Genomic DNA, 18,488 nt, shown 5'->3' with positions numbered 1-18,488 from the left:
CGTTTCTGTCGCTCTCTTGGCATGACAGGCAGGGTTAGGGAGGCTTTGGTTGTCTTTTGTTGATAAGAAAACCTACAGTTGAGAAAGGGCCTGGAGACTGAATAGTTGACAATGGCAGTATCTGCTTCTTAAATGAGAAATCTACCCTCTGGCTGCAATTTGAGTATAGGAAATTCCCAGAGTCCATGATCCGCAGCTGCTCTATTATTAACTTATTTATTGATTTAGTACAAAACTTTAAGAGAACTTAACTTTTTATGAAGGCATCCCCAGAGAAGGCCAAAAAGATCCTTCTCTAGAGAGGTCCACAAAGGGACTTATTCATTCAGCGTAGTTTTATGTCAGTTGAACTTCTGCCCCCACTGGCTTTAACAGGAAATTTAAGAGTGGCTGAAGTTTTCCAAGGAAGTTAAGCCCATGCACTGTGGACAACTATCCAGTCAAAGAGTTACATATGAATCCCAGCCCTGGCAACGAGATAAACAGCTACGCACATGCTTTTTACAAGCACTATTGCATATATACAGAGCACTGCTGATATTTGGCCTTTTCCAGTATTCTGTTGTTTGAAGAAGGTTTATTGCAGGATGTCATGTACAAGTTCTCCGGAGGCAAGACCCACATCTCTCCCACGAACAAAAGGCAGGTTAAGAGCTGTAAATGAAAAGGTGTTAAGAAACTTTAAAGAAGGAATCATAGAAGCTTTTGGGGTGCTAGTTCCCATTTACACAACACCCATATGCTGTGAACAGCCAAGATGATGAACAGGTCTTCTGTTAGCTTCTATTCACAGGCTGAAATAACATGTGCGTACCTGGCATGACTGGGGGTTACACCTGCATGTACTGAGTAGTTACTGAAAATGCATACACATTACTCAAAATGATTTTATGGTCCCTCTTTTGATTTTGCACAAACTGGGACTATAAAAAAGTGAGCTGGTCCATCTGTTAAAATGACATACTTCACTTTACAAAGTACCAGAAATACGTGTGAATGCAAAATTTCTTCCTTTACCAATTTTACAGGCAAAAGATGAGAGATCTGCACCAGCTTTTAAGCTGAATCAAACAGTCTTCGGAAAAAAAGCTTTTGCTGGTATTAATACTGAAAAAAACCTACTGGAGTCCAACAAACAAACCCCCTTTCAAGGTAAATAGTAACAGGTCACAAGCAACTGGTCTTCAAGGAGCACAGGGAAGCACTGGCTTACTGATTTCAATCAAAACCACAAATCAATGTCAGAGAACATGAGATAACCAAATACTGTTCATCCATTTTTATTTAATATAGGGGATTTATAAATAGGTATTTCCCCAGTAAAGATGGGAAATCCTGCAAACAAGCAATTTTGAATGTTTTTGCTACACTTGTATTACATTACCGCATGACCTGGACTTCATAATCTTTCCCTCCTGTCATGGGAAAGCTGATGCTTAAACAGCACTTTGTGATTCACTTACTACTTTCAGTGCTGATGTCACACTTAGAAATGGAATTACATTTTTTTATTCAAGTAAATGACATTCAGAAATAACAGTTGAATGTCAAAGTGCTGCTGGTAAAAATACATCACAAACAAGACATGAATTAAAGAAGAGGGCAGTTTAAAATAGATCTTTCCACCCCCTCCCTGCCCCCTCCAAAATCCTTCAGAAACCGAAGAGCAATTAAATTAATAACACACAGTGGGGGGACTAAATTAAACCCACAGATTTTTAAACCAAATCCGTTCCCTGGGACACAGACAGGGTTTATCCTGCTCCTCAGGAGACAGTGGCAACCTGCCTGTGCTGCAGCCAGCTGCTGGGCTCACAGCTTTCTGAAGACTGACCACAAGCATCACTGTAAGGATAGGGAGGCACTGCTCTTCTCCATGCAGGGGAACAGAGCCCTGGGACTTCCAGCATAGCTCTTAGCAGGTATTTGAATGAACTGAGGTTTAACAGAGCTGCAGTAGGAGCTGATACAAAAAAGTAGGAACAGTGTTTATCTTTCAATACAAGTAGTACACCATGTTTTCTTTTCATGCCACATCAACTTCCTGCTACTGCCAAACCTTAAGCTTTTACCGGCCCCCTGAAGAGACGTGCAGAAGAAAAACAAAGAAAAAAAACCCCAAACAAACATAAAACAAACAACCAAATAAAAAAAGAACCAGAAAAACATGGATAAGAGACATCTGCAACATCTGCTTCTTTCACAAGTGACTCAAGAAGAGTCTCTAAAGGATTAGCTCCACAGTTGCCTTCCTCACAACTTCTTTGGAGGCTGCCAGCTTAAAAACGCTTAACTGATGAAATGTAAAAATGTAAGAGACCAGACTGGGAACTAGCAGGCAGCACTGTAGGCAGCACTGGAGCACAATCCAATATTCCAGCATGTCTGGCACATTCACCCTTTTACTTATTTCCTCCCTCCCTTAAGAAGGCTATCGGGAAGATAGCAGAGTGCCTTAAAAGCTGACTGCATAACTTCTTTCCAGGACATTCCGCTTTGCAGTCTTCTTGGTACTGAAAGCAGGACATAGTACTTGTTACCATAAAGTGGCCAAATTTCATACTTCTGTCATACAACATTGGATTCCTAGTTCCCAAAAAGGAGGTATAGCTTCCTTCAAAAAGAGAGACAGAATTTGGGATCCCTCTGTTCCAACCCTTCTGCTGCCTACTTGTAGCCCTCCTTTTCCCTCCTCTCTTGGATCCAGATCTAGGAAGAGAAACCCCTCAAGTGAGGGATGCAAAGCTTGGCATGGAGGTCCAAGTCTGCCTGCATTCAGCATGTTCTTGCAGAGCCATCTTCACAGTTGCACATCACTTTTTTTACAGACTATGTAGTATCAGTACCAAGGTATATTATGGAATAGGCTAAGTCCCTTTTTTAAGGGAAAAAAGCAAGCATCCTTAAAGCGCAGGCATCAGAACAGATGCACGCATGTGCACATGCATCTCAACTGACTGAGCCAAGAGGGAGATAGACAAAAAGCTATTAATGATATGAATTCAATACCTGCAGTAGATTACATCCCGTAACAGTTTAGAAGAGAAACTTCTTAAGTAGTGCCAAACAATTACAGAGTGGTCGATTTCCCAGTTTATTATCAGCACCTCACCTGACTTTTAAAAAGTCAAAACTACTGGAAAGAGATCAAACCCATACTAAGATATGTGGGAAGGACTGCTTAATTCAGTAACTGTTTCATTACAAAACCTTTCCTTTTCCGAGCAAAGCAGTGACAACTTGTTAAGCAAACATTCTTCACCTATTCTAACAGAACAACTACAGATGAGGATCTCTACTTGGTATAAGAGGAAAAAGAGAATCATTTGCAGGCAAAGATGGTAATCATCAGTGACTTAGCAAAAGTTCAACCATGCCTGCTGATCAGATCTCAACTCCAAAAAAAAACAAAACAGGATCCCAGCCCCAAGCTGTAACTAGAATCATGCAATTACGTAGAAAATGGAGTAGTTTAAGTAACACTGAGGCACATAAATTCCAAGAAAGGCTTTATTTACACAACTATCCTGCGTAGGAGTCCCAAGTGCTCTCTCAGCCCTTGTTCTCTTTCTGCAAAGATGTTTCAGGAAAAACAGAGTAGAAAGGTTGGCAGCCTTCTTTGGACTCCCTGATCATCAACAGGTCCTAAGTTGCTGGTGTTAATGTATCTATCCAGTTATGACACTTACTTATTCCTACCCTGTAGCAACAAGCATAATGCATTCTTACCTACTGTGTGCACATACCATTTTCCTTCTCTCTGAACGTCTACAAGAACAAAAGGAAAGCTCAGTTCTTGATTTCCTGTGTAATTCAGCTTCCTTTTTAAGGCACTGAGTGCTCCATCCAGGACCTTCAGATGAATAAAGCTCAGCTACATTCCATTTATGTAAGAAAAAACATGAGAGAAGCCTTCAAAGAATTTACAGTCCAGAGAAATACATGAAAATAATTTCCTGCCATAAAACTCAAGTATCTTTTCAGAGCTTATTCCTAAGTATGAGTAAAAAAGTAATAATCTCCTTTTAAAGAAGGAGCATCTGAAATTTCTGCTAATGTGATGATTTTTTTAAATGTGGAAAGAAAACCCATCCTCATGCAGAATTACTATTTAATGCCTGCACACTTCAAACAGAACTTCAATAAAGGCAGTAAACCTATCACTTGAAGGAAGCCCACTCTAAGGACTCTTATTATGCCTGCTGCTGAATTGCACACTGAGTTACCCCTAAAGTCACTCATGGTTGTTTCTGGTTTATCCATTTACAAACACAACTCACAAAATGCCTCCCTCCCTCCCCACCCACCCCTGGTTTTTGTTTTTCTTTTTTCCAATACTGAATCCAAACTGACAGAGTAAAGGAAACATTTTCCTCCTAAACATCTTCTTACACTAAAGTTTAGCTGATAGGCTAAGTCTTATAAATACCTTGGGTTCTTCGGTTGATTTATCTAGATAGCTGAAGCCAGATTTGTCTAGATAACTGCAGAAAAAAGGTTGAAGACTTAGCAATAAGAAGCCCCACAACTGTACATGAGGAGAGATCAAGGAAGAGGGAATGTCAATAAAAACCCATATGGGAAAAATCTCAATGTGAGTAGCATAGAAGAAAACAAGCTGCTTATTGGAGTCCCCTAGCAGTGCTCCTGGACAAAACAGCCAGTGGATAGCCTGGGTGACTCCCATTCAGCTCATCCCTAAAGAGTGGTTTGACACCTTGAAGTGTCCTTTGCCTGAAGGACACCAGAGGGGAAAGCAGCAAGAAGCGCCAGTCACTTTGGTAGGCACACACAGGAGGACAGTCCAAGGAATTTTAAGTTTCTTACCTGTTGATAAACAGTTATCCCAAGTGACGGCCGGAAAACCAGCATCATCAAGTAACCCATGACAAACAAAATATCAACTTATCTGAGCTTGTCTACTGTCTAAGTAGTATCAGTCACAGATGTTGATTCTTACAGGCACTGCAGACATCTGCCATCAGGTAAAGACCCTGCTCTGAAAGCCAGACAGCTTTGACTAGGTTCCATCTGTGTATCACATCATTCCCATCTCCATACAGGGTCTGACTGCTGTACCTTCATAACACAGATTTTATATTTATCTTCAGAGCACAGTCCTCTCCAAAAGTGCACCAGACTCTGAGTGCAGGCTGTGCACAGTTGTGTGTTTTTCATACAGAATAATAATAAGTTTGCCGATGACACCGAGCTGTGTGGTTCAGTTGATACCCTGGAGGGAAGGAATGCCATCCAGAGGGACCTTGACATGCTTGCGAGGTGAGCTGGTGCCAACCTCATGAAGTTTAACCATGTCAATTACAAGGTCCTACACCTGGGACAGAGCAATCCCAGGCACAGCTACAGGTTGGGCAGAGAAGAGATTCAGAGCAGCCGTGCAGAGAAGGACTTGGGGGTGCTGGTCAATGAGAAAGTGAACATGAGCCGGCTTCAGTGTGCGCTTGCAACCCAGAAAGCCAACCATACCCTGGGCTGCATCAAAAGGAGCGTGACCAGCAGGTCAAAGGAGGTGATCCTGCCCCTCTACTCTGCTCTTGTGAGACCTCACCTGGAGTATTGTGTGCAGTTCTGATGTCCTCAACAGAAAAAGGACATGGAACTGTTGGAACAAGTCCAGAGGAGGGCCAGGAGGATGATCAGGGGACTGGAGCACCTCCCGTATGAAGACAGGCTGAGGAAGTTGGGGCTGTTCAGCCTGGAGAAGAGAAGGCTGAGTGGAGACCTCATAGCAGCCTTCCAGTATCTGAAGGGGGGGCCTATAGGGATGCTGGGGATGGACTCTTCATTAGGGACTTTAGTGATAGGACAAGGGGTAATGGGTTAAAACTTAAACAGGGGAAGTTTAGATTGGATATAAGAAGGAAATTCTTTCCTGTTAGGGAGGTGAGGCACTGGAATGGGTTGCCCAGGGAAGTTGTGAATGCTCCATCCCTGGCATTGTTCAAGACCAGGTTGGACGAGGCCTTGGGTGATATGATTTAGCGTAAGGTGTCCCTGCCCACGGCAGGGGGGTTAGAACTAGATGATCTTAAGGTCCTTTCCAACCCTAAATATTCTATGATTCTATAACATATAATTTAAGATTAATAATGCAAATAATTCACATCTCCTGGTGCTGTGTCATATCACAAAGCCTGTACCTTTCTACTAGGCATGAGCAGAAGTTATTCCAGTTGCTTTACTTGCTTGCTTGGGAGTTTTACTTGTCTCTCTCCATCTTTCCAAGACACATTAGAAGCAGAAGGGAAAGGCAACAGAAAACAAAATGTCAAAGCCATCACTCTGAATGCAAATGACAGAAATGGGTCTTGCATCTCTTTCCCCCTGCCACTCAGTGTCCAGCCCAATGAAAGGCAGAATGTCAGCTTTATTCTGCAGAGCTAACGGAAGCATCTGGGCTGTTTAAACCCTGCTCTCTCTTAATCTTTTAAAGGGCAACAGTTTCAAAATGGCATTTATTTAATTAGCTCACACACATAGGAGTCCTCTGCCTTTTTTAAGAATACCACATGCTTCTTGCACAAAACCTTAAGCACAAAAGGCATGCTGAAGGGTAAAACTGACTGCATCAAGGTAACTTAAATGTTAGTTACCATCACTCAGTCATAGCTTGTACAAACATTTCATGAAAAATGTGATTCAAGAACCCATGTGGAAGCTCTCTGCTTGTAAAAACACAGTATTATTAACACTAATGCACGTCTGGTATTGTTACAGACCTTTTGATGCCAAGAGAAGCTTCAAGTGAAGCACTCTGGACATCGGTCTCAGGGACCAAGAGACTGTAGTTCCTCGACAACTCTACTTGCACAAACTGCCTCAAAACTGGACAGTTATGTGGCAAGGTCTACATAAGACACAAATCATGCAGCCCTGTAAAATACAATAATATGGTAAAATAAGTGTAACACTGCTTATTGAGCTCTTCTTGAGGGGCTGGCATGTGGCAGGGGCACAGCTTAGTATCGCTTGTAAACTAAGAAAATTAAATACAGACTACTGTACAGTCTCTAGCCTTGAAAGTCAGCAGTGTCATTTTTAAAGCTCTACAGTGACATGAAATCCCCTGTGTATAAGGCCTCAGCCTTTGGCAAGTATATCACAGATGAAATTCATGTGCAGGAAGTGACACGAAATGAAACCAGAACTGGAGACCAGTGAAGACATCCGCAGGTTGCTCCCAGACAAAAGCAATAGGCACACTCACAGCATGGAGCTGTGCTCAGAGCAGAACTGGGGGACACTGGAAGGACATCTCTTTGTCACACAGACAGACCTGAAACCAGTATTTAAGTTTTCACAAAGACTGATTTTGCACAAACTCAGCATTTAAAAACTTTGCCAGCATCTTCCCAGTGGCAGCTGATTTGTGAGCAGTGGCAAGCACCTTGCCATGATGCTACTTTGCTGTACAGACCCTAGGGCAGACCTGATGACAGTTGAAGCCCTACTCACACATCATATCAAGGCACTAATCTGACGCTAAGGTACTTATTTCCCACTTTCATAGCACCGTTCACCCATGCTGGAAACAAATTATAAACATTCAAAAAAATATGGAAAACCTTGGTAACATATTATGGACAAGGAACCTGAGATGGGATCTTGCCTGAGACTACGTGCAGAGCTAGTGACAGGACTAGAGACTGAGCATGTACAGTCACATCATCCTGTATTTTCAGCCCTCTACCTTAGCATGATGTGGTTCAAAGAAGACAACACAACTCTTCTCTTCAGTCCACAGCCGCCTCCTCAGGGAAGTGTTTGTCGAAAGAAAAGTGTGGGCAGCACAAGCTGACTTGCTAGCCACATCCCTCTTCATGGATGTGTGGTGTAAGTGATGACATAAGGACAGGGGCTAGAGACACACTCCCTCTGTCAGAAGCACCCAATGCCTCCACACAGGCTATAGAAAAACCCCAAGGTTGTGGACCTTGAGGATGCCAAAAACGTACGGTATCACTCTTCAGCAGTGAAAAAATGGGAAGAAGCTGCAAAGACAGTATAAGGCTGAAACGAAACTGAAAGCTGATGAGTTAAGAATTTTTCAGAAATGTATGCAGCATTTTCGTAGTATTTTATGACACGTTTGCCTTCACTGGAGCCTTCTCAAGAGTGGAAAGTAACACCCTTAGCTCCTTTTTCCCCCTCACATATTCTGGGTCAAAACTTTGAGATGGTTTTATATGATCAGGCAACTGATAGGCCACCATGAGTTATACCATTCAAGGGAAAAAACCAAAACTTACAACAAACCAAATTTTGTATTATGCAAGCTATACTCTCTCTAGCACCCAAGAACCTGTGCAAGATCCCTAGCTACAAACTGTGCGCTTAAAACTGTCCTTGGCTGATTTTACATTGCTGTGGCTGTATCACACAAGTCCTCACATTCTTTCATCATAAACCACTGACATTTTAGTTAGTAAATAACTATCTCTCCATCTTTCTGGAAGGTACAGCATTGTCATGTCTGATCCCCAGTGTTGCAACCATGTACAGAAGAGCTGGTGTCTGCCATGCTGGGAATCCCAGCAACAGAGCACATCGGAAAAGTCCCCCATTACTGCTATGTGTGGCACCGCACCAGCTCAATCAACCCAGGAGTGCAAAAAGGATGCCCTGAGTCCACTGTTCTTTCCCAAATTCCTCCAAATCAGAAAACAGATCCTGAAGTGATTCAGAGTCAGATGTCAGATAGCAACTCAGATTAGCACTTGACTTTAAAGAGCACTCTAACTCCTTTAGAGCTCAGAATGCCTGAATAAAAACATCATTAGAATAGGACTAATGTGATGCAAGGGTAATTAAAAAATAAAATTCACAGCCTAAACCAAGAGAAAATTACAAAGCTCCATAAGGTAAATGTTATGCAATTCTAATCACACCCACAAATTAGTCATCATAATCATACAACCTTTTGACTCCTGAGCACTGGTTATTCCCTTGTGTTTTCTAAATAACCATACGCATCACCCTAGTGTAGTTTGTCACCATGACTCTCACAGTTCAGCTGCACAAGGTCAGAAGGTACAGCACAGAGTTCATTTCTAAAATCTCAGACTCATTTGCCTGGGTAATCATCCAAGGCTGATCATTTTCAGACATTGAACTGAAGAAAAAACCTGCAGACATTACTGAAAAACCCTTTAACATTTGTTTTCATGTCCTTAGTAGATAGGATGCAAGGATTTAACCTGGAAGCTGTATCTAAGAAACAAGGTGGACAGAAAATCCTGATGCTGAACTGGAAATACACACCATCTAGTCAGGCAACCTGGTCCAAAAAGCTAAACAAAATAAAAACCTTACATCCCAATGGCAAAAAAACTATCAGAGCCACGTTTTTTTTTTCTTTTTCTTTTTTTCAGGACTCCACACCCAAATGCAGATACTCATCCATAAAAGCACTTATATTTAATGGGCTGTTTTTTCTCTTCAATATCAATTTTAACACCCTTCACCTGGTAGTATTGTGTAGAGATATGCAAAATTGCAGCTTTTGCTCTTACTGTATGGTGCCCCTTTCGATGTAGAATTAAAATATTTGTCCAGCAGTAAAGAAATTAAATTCTTAAAGGAGCAAACTTCAGTGACTACAGAGAAGCCTTCTGAGCCTTAAAACCAAAATGGGTCATTTCTTCCTGTTTCACACACTTTACCTCTTTGTTTCATCACTTGCAGAAACTGGAGTGTGCCAAAGGACGAAAGTGGGAATAACTGTACCTGCATATACCAGTAATAGAGCAGTTAGGACCACACTAGCTTAAAACTCACTCACTAAATACCACAGAAATCTCATTCTTTCTCCACTGAAGAAAATGAAGGTACAAACTGAGCACAATTTGTACAGCTCCTCCAAAAGGCAAACCATTCAGTATGAAAGTCAGTGCTAAACGAGAGCTGGGCTAATAACTATCAAAACAGCAATGTATCCTAAAATGTAAAACAGAAAAGCAAGTTGGCAGGGTATGGTACCTTCAATCTAAAAGACCACAGTGACACATCATAGTACTGTTTAGGCTGGAAGAGACCTTTAAGATCACCAGGTCCAGCCATTAACCTAGCACTGCCAAGTCCACCACTCAACCATGTCCCTAAGCACCACATCTACACATCTTTTAAATACCTCCATGGACAGTGACTCAACCCCTTCCCTGGGCAGCCTGTTCTAGTGCTTGACAAACCTTTTGGCAGAGAAATTGTTCCTAATGTCTAGTCTAAAACTCCCCTGGTGCAGCTTCAGGCTGTTACCTCTTGTCCTGTCACTTGTTACTTGGAAGAAGAGACTGACCCGCACCTCACTACAAACTCCTTTCAGGTAGGTCCCCTGAAAGCACTCTCCTCTCCAGACTAAACAGTCCCAGTTCCCCCAGTTGTTTATCATAAGACTTTTTCTCCAGAACCTTCACCATCTCTGTTGCCCTTCTCTGGACCCACTCCAGCACCTCAGTGCCTCTCTTGCAGTGAGGGGCCCCAGAACTGAGCACAGGATTCAAGGTGCGGCCTCACCAGCGCCGAGTACAGGGGGATGGATGATCACTGCCCTGGCCCTGCTGGCCACACTGTTTCTGATACAGGCCAGGATGCTGTTGGCCTTCTTGGCTGCCTGGGCACAAGCTGGCTCATATTCAGCCATGCATGACACAGAACTACATGTAACTGTACCGGCCAGCAGATCAGAAGAGGTGCACATCCATCTTCCTAAGTTTCTATAATTATGTGCTCATTTCTAGTCCATTTTTCCTAAACCTTTACCTATCAGATGGGGAGGGAAACCAGTCGGCAACATTTAAATTCGGGGAAAAAACTAAAAAAAAACAACAAACAAAACCAACAAATCACCCAACAAAACAAAACAAAAACAAACAACCGAAAGCATAGCAACCCCCCAAAGGCACACCTGATGTGAAAACGGCGAGAGCTGTTGTTTTAAGTTCACAACGGTCCCCACGTCCCTTAGAGCTACCAGCGCAGAGCGCTCAGAATACACCAGCTCATAAAGCAAACCCCACCCCAAACACGTCCAGCTCCTCCCGGAGGACCTGCCCACCCCTCCGGTCTCTCCCCGGACACATCCCGGGGCCGCTCCCGCCTCCCGCAGCAGCCTCGGCCCCGCAGGTCAGGTGCGCTCCGGACCGGCCGAGCCGCCGCCGCACTCCAGGGGACGGTGGGGAACGGTGCAGGGGAACGGGGAGTTGTGGGAGGCTGAGCCCGGTCCTCCCCGCCGCGGGGACCTGCGGAGCAGCAGCTTTGCGGGTAAACGGCCCCAAAACAGGCAAGTGGAAAACAAAAAGTAAAGCAGCAACAAATGAACCCAAACCCTCCCCTCGGCCGCGGGAACCCTGCGGCACCCGAGCAACCCCCGCTCCGCGCCTCACCCGCTCCGCCGCTCCCCGCTTCTGCCTCCCCGGGGATAAACCCCGGCTACAGACGCAACGCCGGCACCGCCCGGGGCGGGGATCCCGCGGGGCCGCCCCCCCCCCCCCCCGCCCCCGATCCTCCCGTCCGGGGCCAGTCCCGGCACCCCGGGGCGCTGCCACTGCCGGCGGCACCAGCCGAGCTCCGCCGCGGCCCCGGCACTGCCCCGGCACCGGGTGCTGACAGGACCGAGTAAAGCCGGGGTGGGAGGGTACCTCAGCGTGGTGGTCGCGGACCCCGTTTCGGGGAGGAAGGCCGACCCTCGGCACCCATCTCTGCTGACGGTGACTACCTTCAGTCAGTCCGGTTGCATTCAGCTCAAGAAACAAGTGGAGTTCTCCATTTCCGCAGCAGTCCCTGCGGCTCCTCTGTCAGTCAGATACAATTCGTACTTCGGTGTCACAGTTATTTTACATTTTACAGCAGCAGTTCCCTTAATGGAGACCAACATCACCATCATCTGTTTGAAATCTATCCATGGAATCTCAATACAACTTATGACTGCAAAGTTGCTGTGTTTTTTCTCCTATCATCGAATGATGATTTCCTCACTGATTCACTCATTATTAACATAATGAAGTCCACTTGTACAAAAAGAAATTCACCCTTGCCAGGTACCCCCCCATATAGCAGTCTTCCAGGTGTAATTTGCCCTGGCTGTATGTAGAGAATTTGCATAGACTGCGGTAATTTATTTTCTGGTTACATATTAAGGAACAAATTTTTTCCATCTCCCTAGGGACTTTGCGGGAAAAACAGAAGGGAATTGTAATGGTCTGAACAAGTGACGCAAACATAAGTCTTCTACAGAGTTACAAGCGGTTTGCTCCAGTTCAGAGCCAGGACAAATCTACAGGGTTGTTTTGTTACGTTTTGTTTGCTTTTTTCTTTCTAAAATGTAAAATACTAAAATGGTTTGAGATAGAAAATCAACACTTTTTGTGAACAGTGAAGAGATTCCTTCTATCTGTGACAAATACAGATTGTTTCTCCATCTATCTCAGTTAATCAGGGCAAGAAGCAAAATAGGCAAAACCCATGAAACATCGGTGTCCCGAATACTCACTTAGGTGCACTCGCAGAAAGGCACAAACACACTTATTCAAGCAAAGGAAAATCTAGGCTTAAAATATGGCTAAAAATAGCGAAAGTAAATAGTTGGCTTAAGAAGTCTGAAGCTGTCAGTTATGTAGTGCTGTGTGCTGCTCCACTGAAAAATCCATTTTGGAATTTTGTGCCATTTCTACACCTGCAGCATCAGCTGGCTGGTGCTTGCTTTTTGGACATGCAGTTTGCAGCTTAACGCAGATGTGTCTCAGGAGGGCAGTTGGGAGATGCTGTTAGGATACAGATCACACAGCATCCACCTGCAAAGGCTCCAAGATAGCTGGGATTTGTTTCTGAGCCACATCTTTCCTGCAGCTGTCACATACTTCAGCTTCCCTTCCTAGCTTCCTTCTCGCCTTGGCCAGGCCAGCGTTGGTGCCACTTGATAGTTTAGATTTCCAGCCAACACCAGATTTGCCTCAGTCTGCCTTCTCTAACCCATGTTCAGATCTGAGGATTTAATAGGTGATTTCTTTGTGCAGACAGGCCTGAAAGTTAATGTTTATCTGGTTGCTGACTCACTAGAGAAGAGAGATGAAACATGCTTAGCTCAAACACTGCAGATCAACCCCCGTATCCATGAGTCCTTCCCACTTCCCAATTCTGTGCATTCTTCGCAGGAAATTTATTCAGCACTTCAGCGCGATACAGAGAATAGCTTATGCCCATCTGCACGTGCTATTGCTGGGAATAAGCCCTAGCAATCAATCAAACAGGTATCACTTACTTGAAACTGCTTGAGGTCCATATGCTTTTTCTTCCTCCATAAGTTCTTTCTGGACCTCTTCCCTGAGCCAGTTATGGAGAGCTCTCTACTACCTTTTCCCATTTGTGGGCTTTGGCAGGAGAATGTTGTCTCACCTCCTTCAAGTTGCTAAGACAGTACAGCTTTTACCTGCCTCCCTCCTCTGCAAGCCTCTCCTTGACCTGGGATGCAGGCAGCTCTGGTGAGTTTGAGCCAGGTAACATGCAAGCCTCCCACATCCTGTGTTGGATTGGTATGGTGTGCCATTCCTGTTGGCTGAATATGAGTTAGGATAATTCTAAGGAGAGCAAGCAAGGTCTAGGTCTGGGTCTGGGTCTAGGTCTGTGTTGGGATCAACTTCAAAAAGGGGAATAGCAGTTCACTGGAAGGCAGTTTCTGTTACAGACTGTGCAGAAGTGGAAACATGCTGCTATGAGGGTTCAGAAAGTGTGAACTTCCCCTAAATATCTTGGGAAACAGTATAGGGATCCAGAAAAAGCCTTACTTGGAGCATGCATTCAGTATGTTTCTGCAGAAGTAATGCCTCCCCTGTGTCGCCTCCAAGTAGGCAGCAGCTCCATGGGGACAAGGGGAGAGCTCCAGGGAGCTCTGACTGGAAGCAGCCCAAGTTTGATTCTCTTCCTCTAGACTTTCTGGTCATGGCATTTTGCAAATATTTGTGATGCTCAGACAAGGCTGGTGGCAAACTTCTACTGCTTAGGGATATTTATGATATTTCCTTCTGTTTAGGGGAACATTATGAACTTGCCCATGACATGAACCTCCAGGTTTTTTCTGCAGGTTATGGCATCTCCAAGCAGCAGGCATGACTGTGACTATCTCCACTTGCACCCACAAGAGACTGCATAGCTATTACAGCAAAAGCTTATTCTGAAAGCTGTGCTAAGCAAGTGTGAAGACATTTTAACCATCTCTGTTTAATCCACAAATCAAACCATCAGCAGAAGCAACTGCTACATTCTTGCTCCCGTCTGCAGGTCAGTGTCAGGATCATAGCCACATCCCAAAGAACACAAACAATTCAAAAAGAGCATGAAAAGGGTCTGCTGAAACAAAGGCAACAGCAATCCAAGCCAGTAAAAGCAGGAAACCTAACTCTCCTAGAACTAGTGAGAGCTTCACCTTTCCTTTTTTTCAAGTCTGTTATTAACAGTCAGGAAACATTTCCCTGTTTATCATCATTTATTACTACTTCCAAGGGCAGGTGTAGTCCAACACACAGGTAAGAATAGTGCCCGTGCAGCTGTGATCTGCAATACAGGAGCTTTCTATACCTGATCACCAGCCTGGTGAAATGCCAAAATTTAGAGCACAGCTGTACGAACTTACCAACACTCCTCTTGGAGCGGTTAATTCTGCTTCGTTTTTCTTGCTCAGTGCACAGGTCTCTGTTCTTGCTCGCTTTTCTGTCATGTCGCCTCTGCATCTCCTCTCTGGAAGATCCCCCCACAGCTGGATTTTGCTCCCCTGAGTTCTTTTGCTGGGGGTAGAAAGAGTCTCTACGGACTTTGTGCGTCTTCACAGATCAACAAGCTGTGAAAGGATCTGGCTTCCTGTTTCATTTCCGTTGAAGTTTTCGAAGTCACACAGGCTGTGTGTGCTTCTCCATATCCAAGCCGCAAGAGGAAAAAACCCAGAGAATCGAGCACAACTCAGCTATTTGTAAAGGCCGCACTGCTGCCTCCTCATTCCACATCGTCTAAGTTGGCTGAGGACCGGAGATTGCAAGGTGATTTTCGAACTGTGACGTACCCATGTGGTGGTCTCTGTCTTAGCAGTAGTGCTCAGAGAGTCACAACCTCTTCTTTTCAACTCCAATGCCATGCTTGATCGCTGAGTAGTTAACATGACTTCTCATGCAATCAGTGTGCTTGCTGTAGAAGCACTCTGGCTGTGAAGTGGAAACGGATGGTCCACATAATCATCCCTTCTCTATTAAGACATGGGTCATGCTATGTAAAAGTGAAGTTAACACTGACATGATTAAATCACTTGATAGATATGGCATTTTTAATAAAACCACGCAGAGGGTGCTTCAGGGGATACTTTTCTTTCCCTCCTCACTCATTGTTTTAAGTTAGATGAGACCAGTCTAAAGCTACTAATTGCTTCTTAATTACACCATTGGAAGATATAGCCCAATACCATAACTTTGCAGTTAAATCTTACTGAGCTACAAGTTAAAGCTTACTAAATGCAGTCTCCCACTCTGAAAATATCTACAGGTTCTTGTTTCAGAGACAGAAACAACCATTTGCCCTGCCAGATTCCTATTCTGTTGACTGCTGCTCCACTTTACAGATGGATTTAAACAAAAAAAAAAAAAAAAAAAAAGAAAGAAACAGAAAAGAATTGCTGAAGTTTATTCGGTTACTGACTCACATTTCCTCTTTTGCTGGAATGCAGATTTCCCTTTCCACATCACAGTATCACAGTATGCTAGAGATTGGAAGGGACCTCGAAAGATCACCTAGTCCAATCCCCCTGCCGGAGCAGGAACACCTAAATAATGTTACACAGGAATGTGTCCAGGCGGGTTTTGAATGTCTCCAACATCTTCTGCTACATCTTCAGGGCATGGTGAAAATGCTGGGACATCTGAATACTGTGTGGCAGGGATCTAGGAACTTGGAAGAGTTTTTGAAAGTGATGTTATCTTTGCTCCAAAAGGATCAGGTAACAGACAAAAAAAGGTTCCAAAGGGAGAAGAAAACAGACCTTCTGCACCCCTTCCTTGCAGGAAAACCTCACCTGAGCTTTGGAACTGAACTAAGATACAAAAAATACAGGATAAATTCCACACACACACCCTGTGCCTTTTTTTTTTATTATTATTCTCATTAGAAACAAGTAAGAGGCCTGTGCAAGGTCATGGGGAAGGGAAAGACAAACCTAAAATGAAAGCTGAGGAGTTTGATGCACTAGAGGCAGGGAGCACCTGGGCTGGTGCAGTCCACAGACTAAGAATAGCTGTTACACTAAGTAGCTGGTGTTTGCATGCCTGCCTGTTTGTGCTCTTTATCACATTCACAAGCTGATGAGGAAATTTCCTTTGTCCACCCCCACACTCTGTGGTGGGTATTATCAGATGGTCTCTCCTCCCCATGACATTCCCTTATGGTTCTGAGAGATGCAGAAAATGAGGTCTGCATTTGACTTCACCGCAGCTCAACGCGCTTGTTTCCCTGCTCGCCAGTGATAGGGGGACTTCTGTCTTCAACAGCGGCTTGGAAACCCAGACATGACATGACACAACATGACCCAGTGATCTGAAAGCTTTAAACACAAATGCTTCAGAGATGCCATGACTGCATGAGCTTGTCCCAGAGCTGCAGGCAGTTCCCTCTCTATTACTGAGCTCTACAGCCAACTTCTGCCTTTCTTTCCACTTTTTCCCTTTCTATCTGAAGCAGACTAAATATCCCCAAATACCCCCAACCTCCGATTGCATGAACCTCCCTTCTCCTGTATGTAGTTGCCCTACCCTCTAATCTGTTACCTAGGAGAAAATCACCCTTTTAGGAACAATTATCTTTGTCACTGGCAACTTGCTGCTGCAGCTGGATAGGTTGGGGGCAGGAGAGGTGCTGTCCTATGTAGGTGCCTAGCAGGTTACTTCATGGGTCAACAGGTTATCCTTTTCCTTCTGAAGACTAATAAGGGGATTAGCATCACTAAAATCTACTTTCTGGACAGATAAGGATTTGGGAAGCATCAGGCATGCTTTTAGTGCAGAGTTGCCTCCTCATGCCTTGGCTTAGGCAAGGGAAAAGGAATCTCTGTTACAAAATCTGTGACGTGTTTTGCTTTTGGACAATCTGATACTTCATACTTGGAATAAGAGCGCATATATATATATTATGGCTTCTTTTTCTTTAGAAGTCGGTATGCAAAGACTTAGAATTCAGCTGGTTCTCCTTCAGGCTTTAAGATGTTGCTGTCAGAAGGAACAAGACACTGCCTATTTGGAGGCATTTGCCTTTTTTTTTTTTTTTCTCTCATTGTCTAGCATCAGTGCCTGGCTTTGCAACAGTGACTAAATATTTATGGTTTGGATCAAAAGTGCACAGCTGCAAACCAAAGTAAGCATTTTAAGAGCTGGGTGCTGTGAGTGACTCACTGAGACTACAGCTCGGAAGATCAGGGCACCCCTTTCCCTCGGCTTCTCTTCTGAAGTAGGAGGAACGAGCCACTTTCTGCCACCTCCGCTAAGAACCGCATCAGTCATCAGTGATGGCTTGTTTTCTGCTGCAACAGCAAAGCAGAATCACTAAGGGGAAAAAGGAGCTCATTCTTTTCAGAGGAAGGAGTCACCCCAACCCAAAACATCAAATGTCATCAGTGAAAAGAACAAAATTTCTTCAGAGGGATTCTTAGCAACGAGCAAGAAAATGAAACAGATGTGAAAACCAAGGCCACTAAGGGAAAGCAGTAGTCTGTGCACAGAGGAGCAACAGTGCTGACAGAAAAGTCATGACAAGACAATGGCTTGGGCATGTACGTACCCCCTTTCATAATGCAGCTTATTGATCTAAATGACTTTAACATTAATAGAAACAGTAATAGGAGATGCTCCTTTCTGAAAGACGCTTTGTGCAGCTGATAGTTCACTCACTCTGAATTTCAAAGATAAACATCTTGGTTCTATTTGCCATTTTCTCTCCCCCATCTCCTAACAGAATCACCATCCATGCTGACAGATGAAAATAATACATGCATTGCTTCATTTAGCTGATCAAATCAACCTACTGCTAAGCTAATATACACTATAGTTGTCTATAAACCTACAGCCTGTGGACTTTGCTGTCACCATCCTAGCTAACTAGGCCGTGGCAGTCAAACCTCAGGTGTAAAGGGTAGGACCAGTTCTGCGCAAGCTGCGCCTCCCCTAAAAAATCCACTGTGCAGGCTGGAAGGGCTCACTCTCACTCTCACTTGTCTGTATGGACAGGCGAGGGTCGAAACGGCAGGTGACAAGGTGCATGGGAAGCTGCAGATTCAATGTTGCATGTGAGCGGACCAGCGCATGGGTAGCTTGACTTAGCTCAGGAGTTGACAGATGTGGTCGAACACTTCCTGATTGCCTAAGCAGCCTTTTTTCCAACCAATTTGCATATCCCACTTGCCCTTGGTCATTGTACTTATAGTAAGCATGTTTGAAGCCCTTCCCAAA

General features: G+C 44.2%; 1 protein-coding gene across 4 annotated transcripts in view; it reads right to left on the bottom strand.

Moving 5' to 3' along the window:
* OTULINL (OTU deubiquitinase with linear linkage specificity like) overlaps positions 1–14,863 on the bottom strand; it is an 82,474-nt gene extending 67,611 nt beyond the window's left edge. For 2 of the 4 annotated variants that reach the window (XR_009742658.1, XM_061449250.1), the window contains exon 1: positions 14,645–14,863. Coding sequence is in view for 1 of the 4 variants with exons in the window: in XM_061449250.1 (XP_061305234.1) it covers positions 14,645–14,741 (97 nt within the window). In the remaining 3 variants the exon portion in view is untranslated. Of the gene's footprint in view, positions 1–10,924; positions 11,048–11,402; positions 11,512–14,644 lie in introns of those variants that run through there. The other 2 variants (XM_061449251.1, XM_061449252.1) reach the window with 2 other exon arrangements.
* Positions 14,864–18,488: the final 3,625 nt, after the last annotated feature.

This window comes from Pezoporus flaviventris, unplaced genomic scaffold (assembly GCF_033815535.1).
Source record: "Pezoporus flaviventris isolate CSIRO_AGI_PZ_B2104156 unplaced genomic scaffold, CSIRO_AGI_Pfla_v1 ptg000007l, whole genome shotgun sequence".
Classification (NCBI taxonomy): domain Eukaryota; kingdom Metazoa; phylum Chordata; class Aves; order Psittaciformes; family Psittacidae; genus Pezoporus; species Pezoporus flaviventris.
This window is presented reverse-complemented; position numbering and strand designations above follow the sequence as displayed.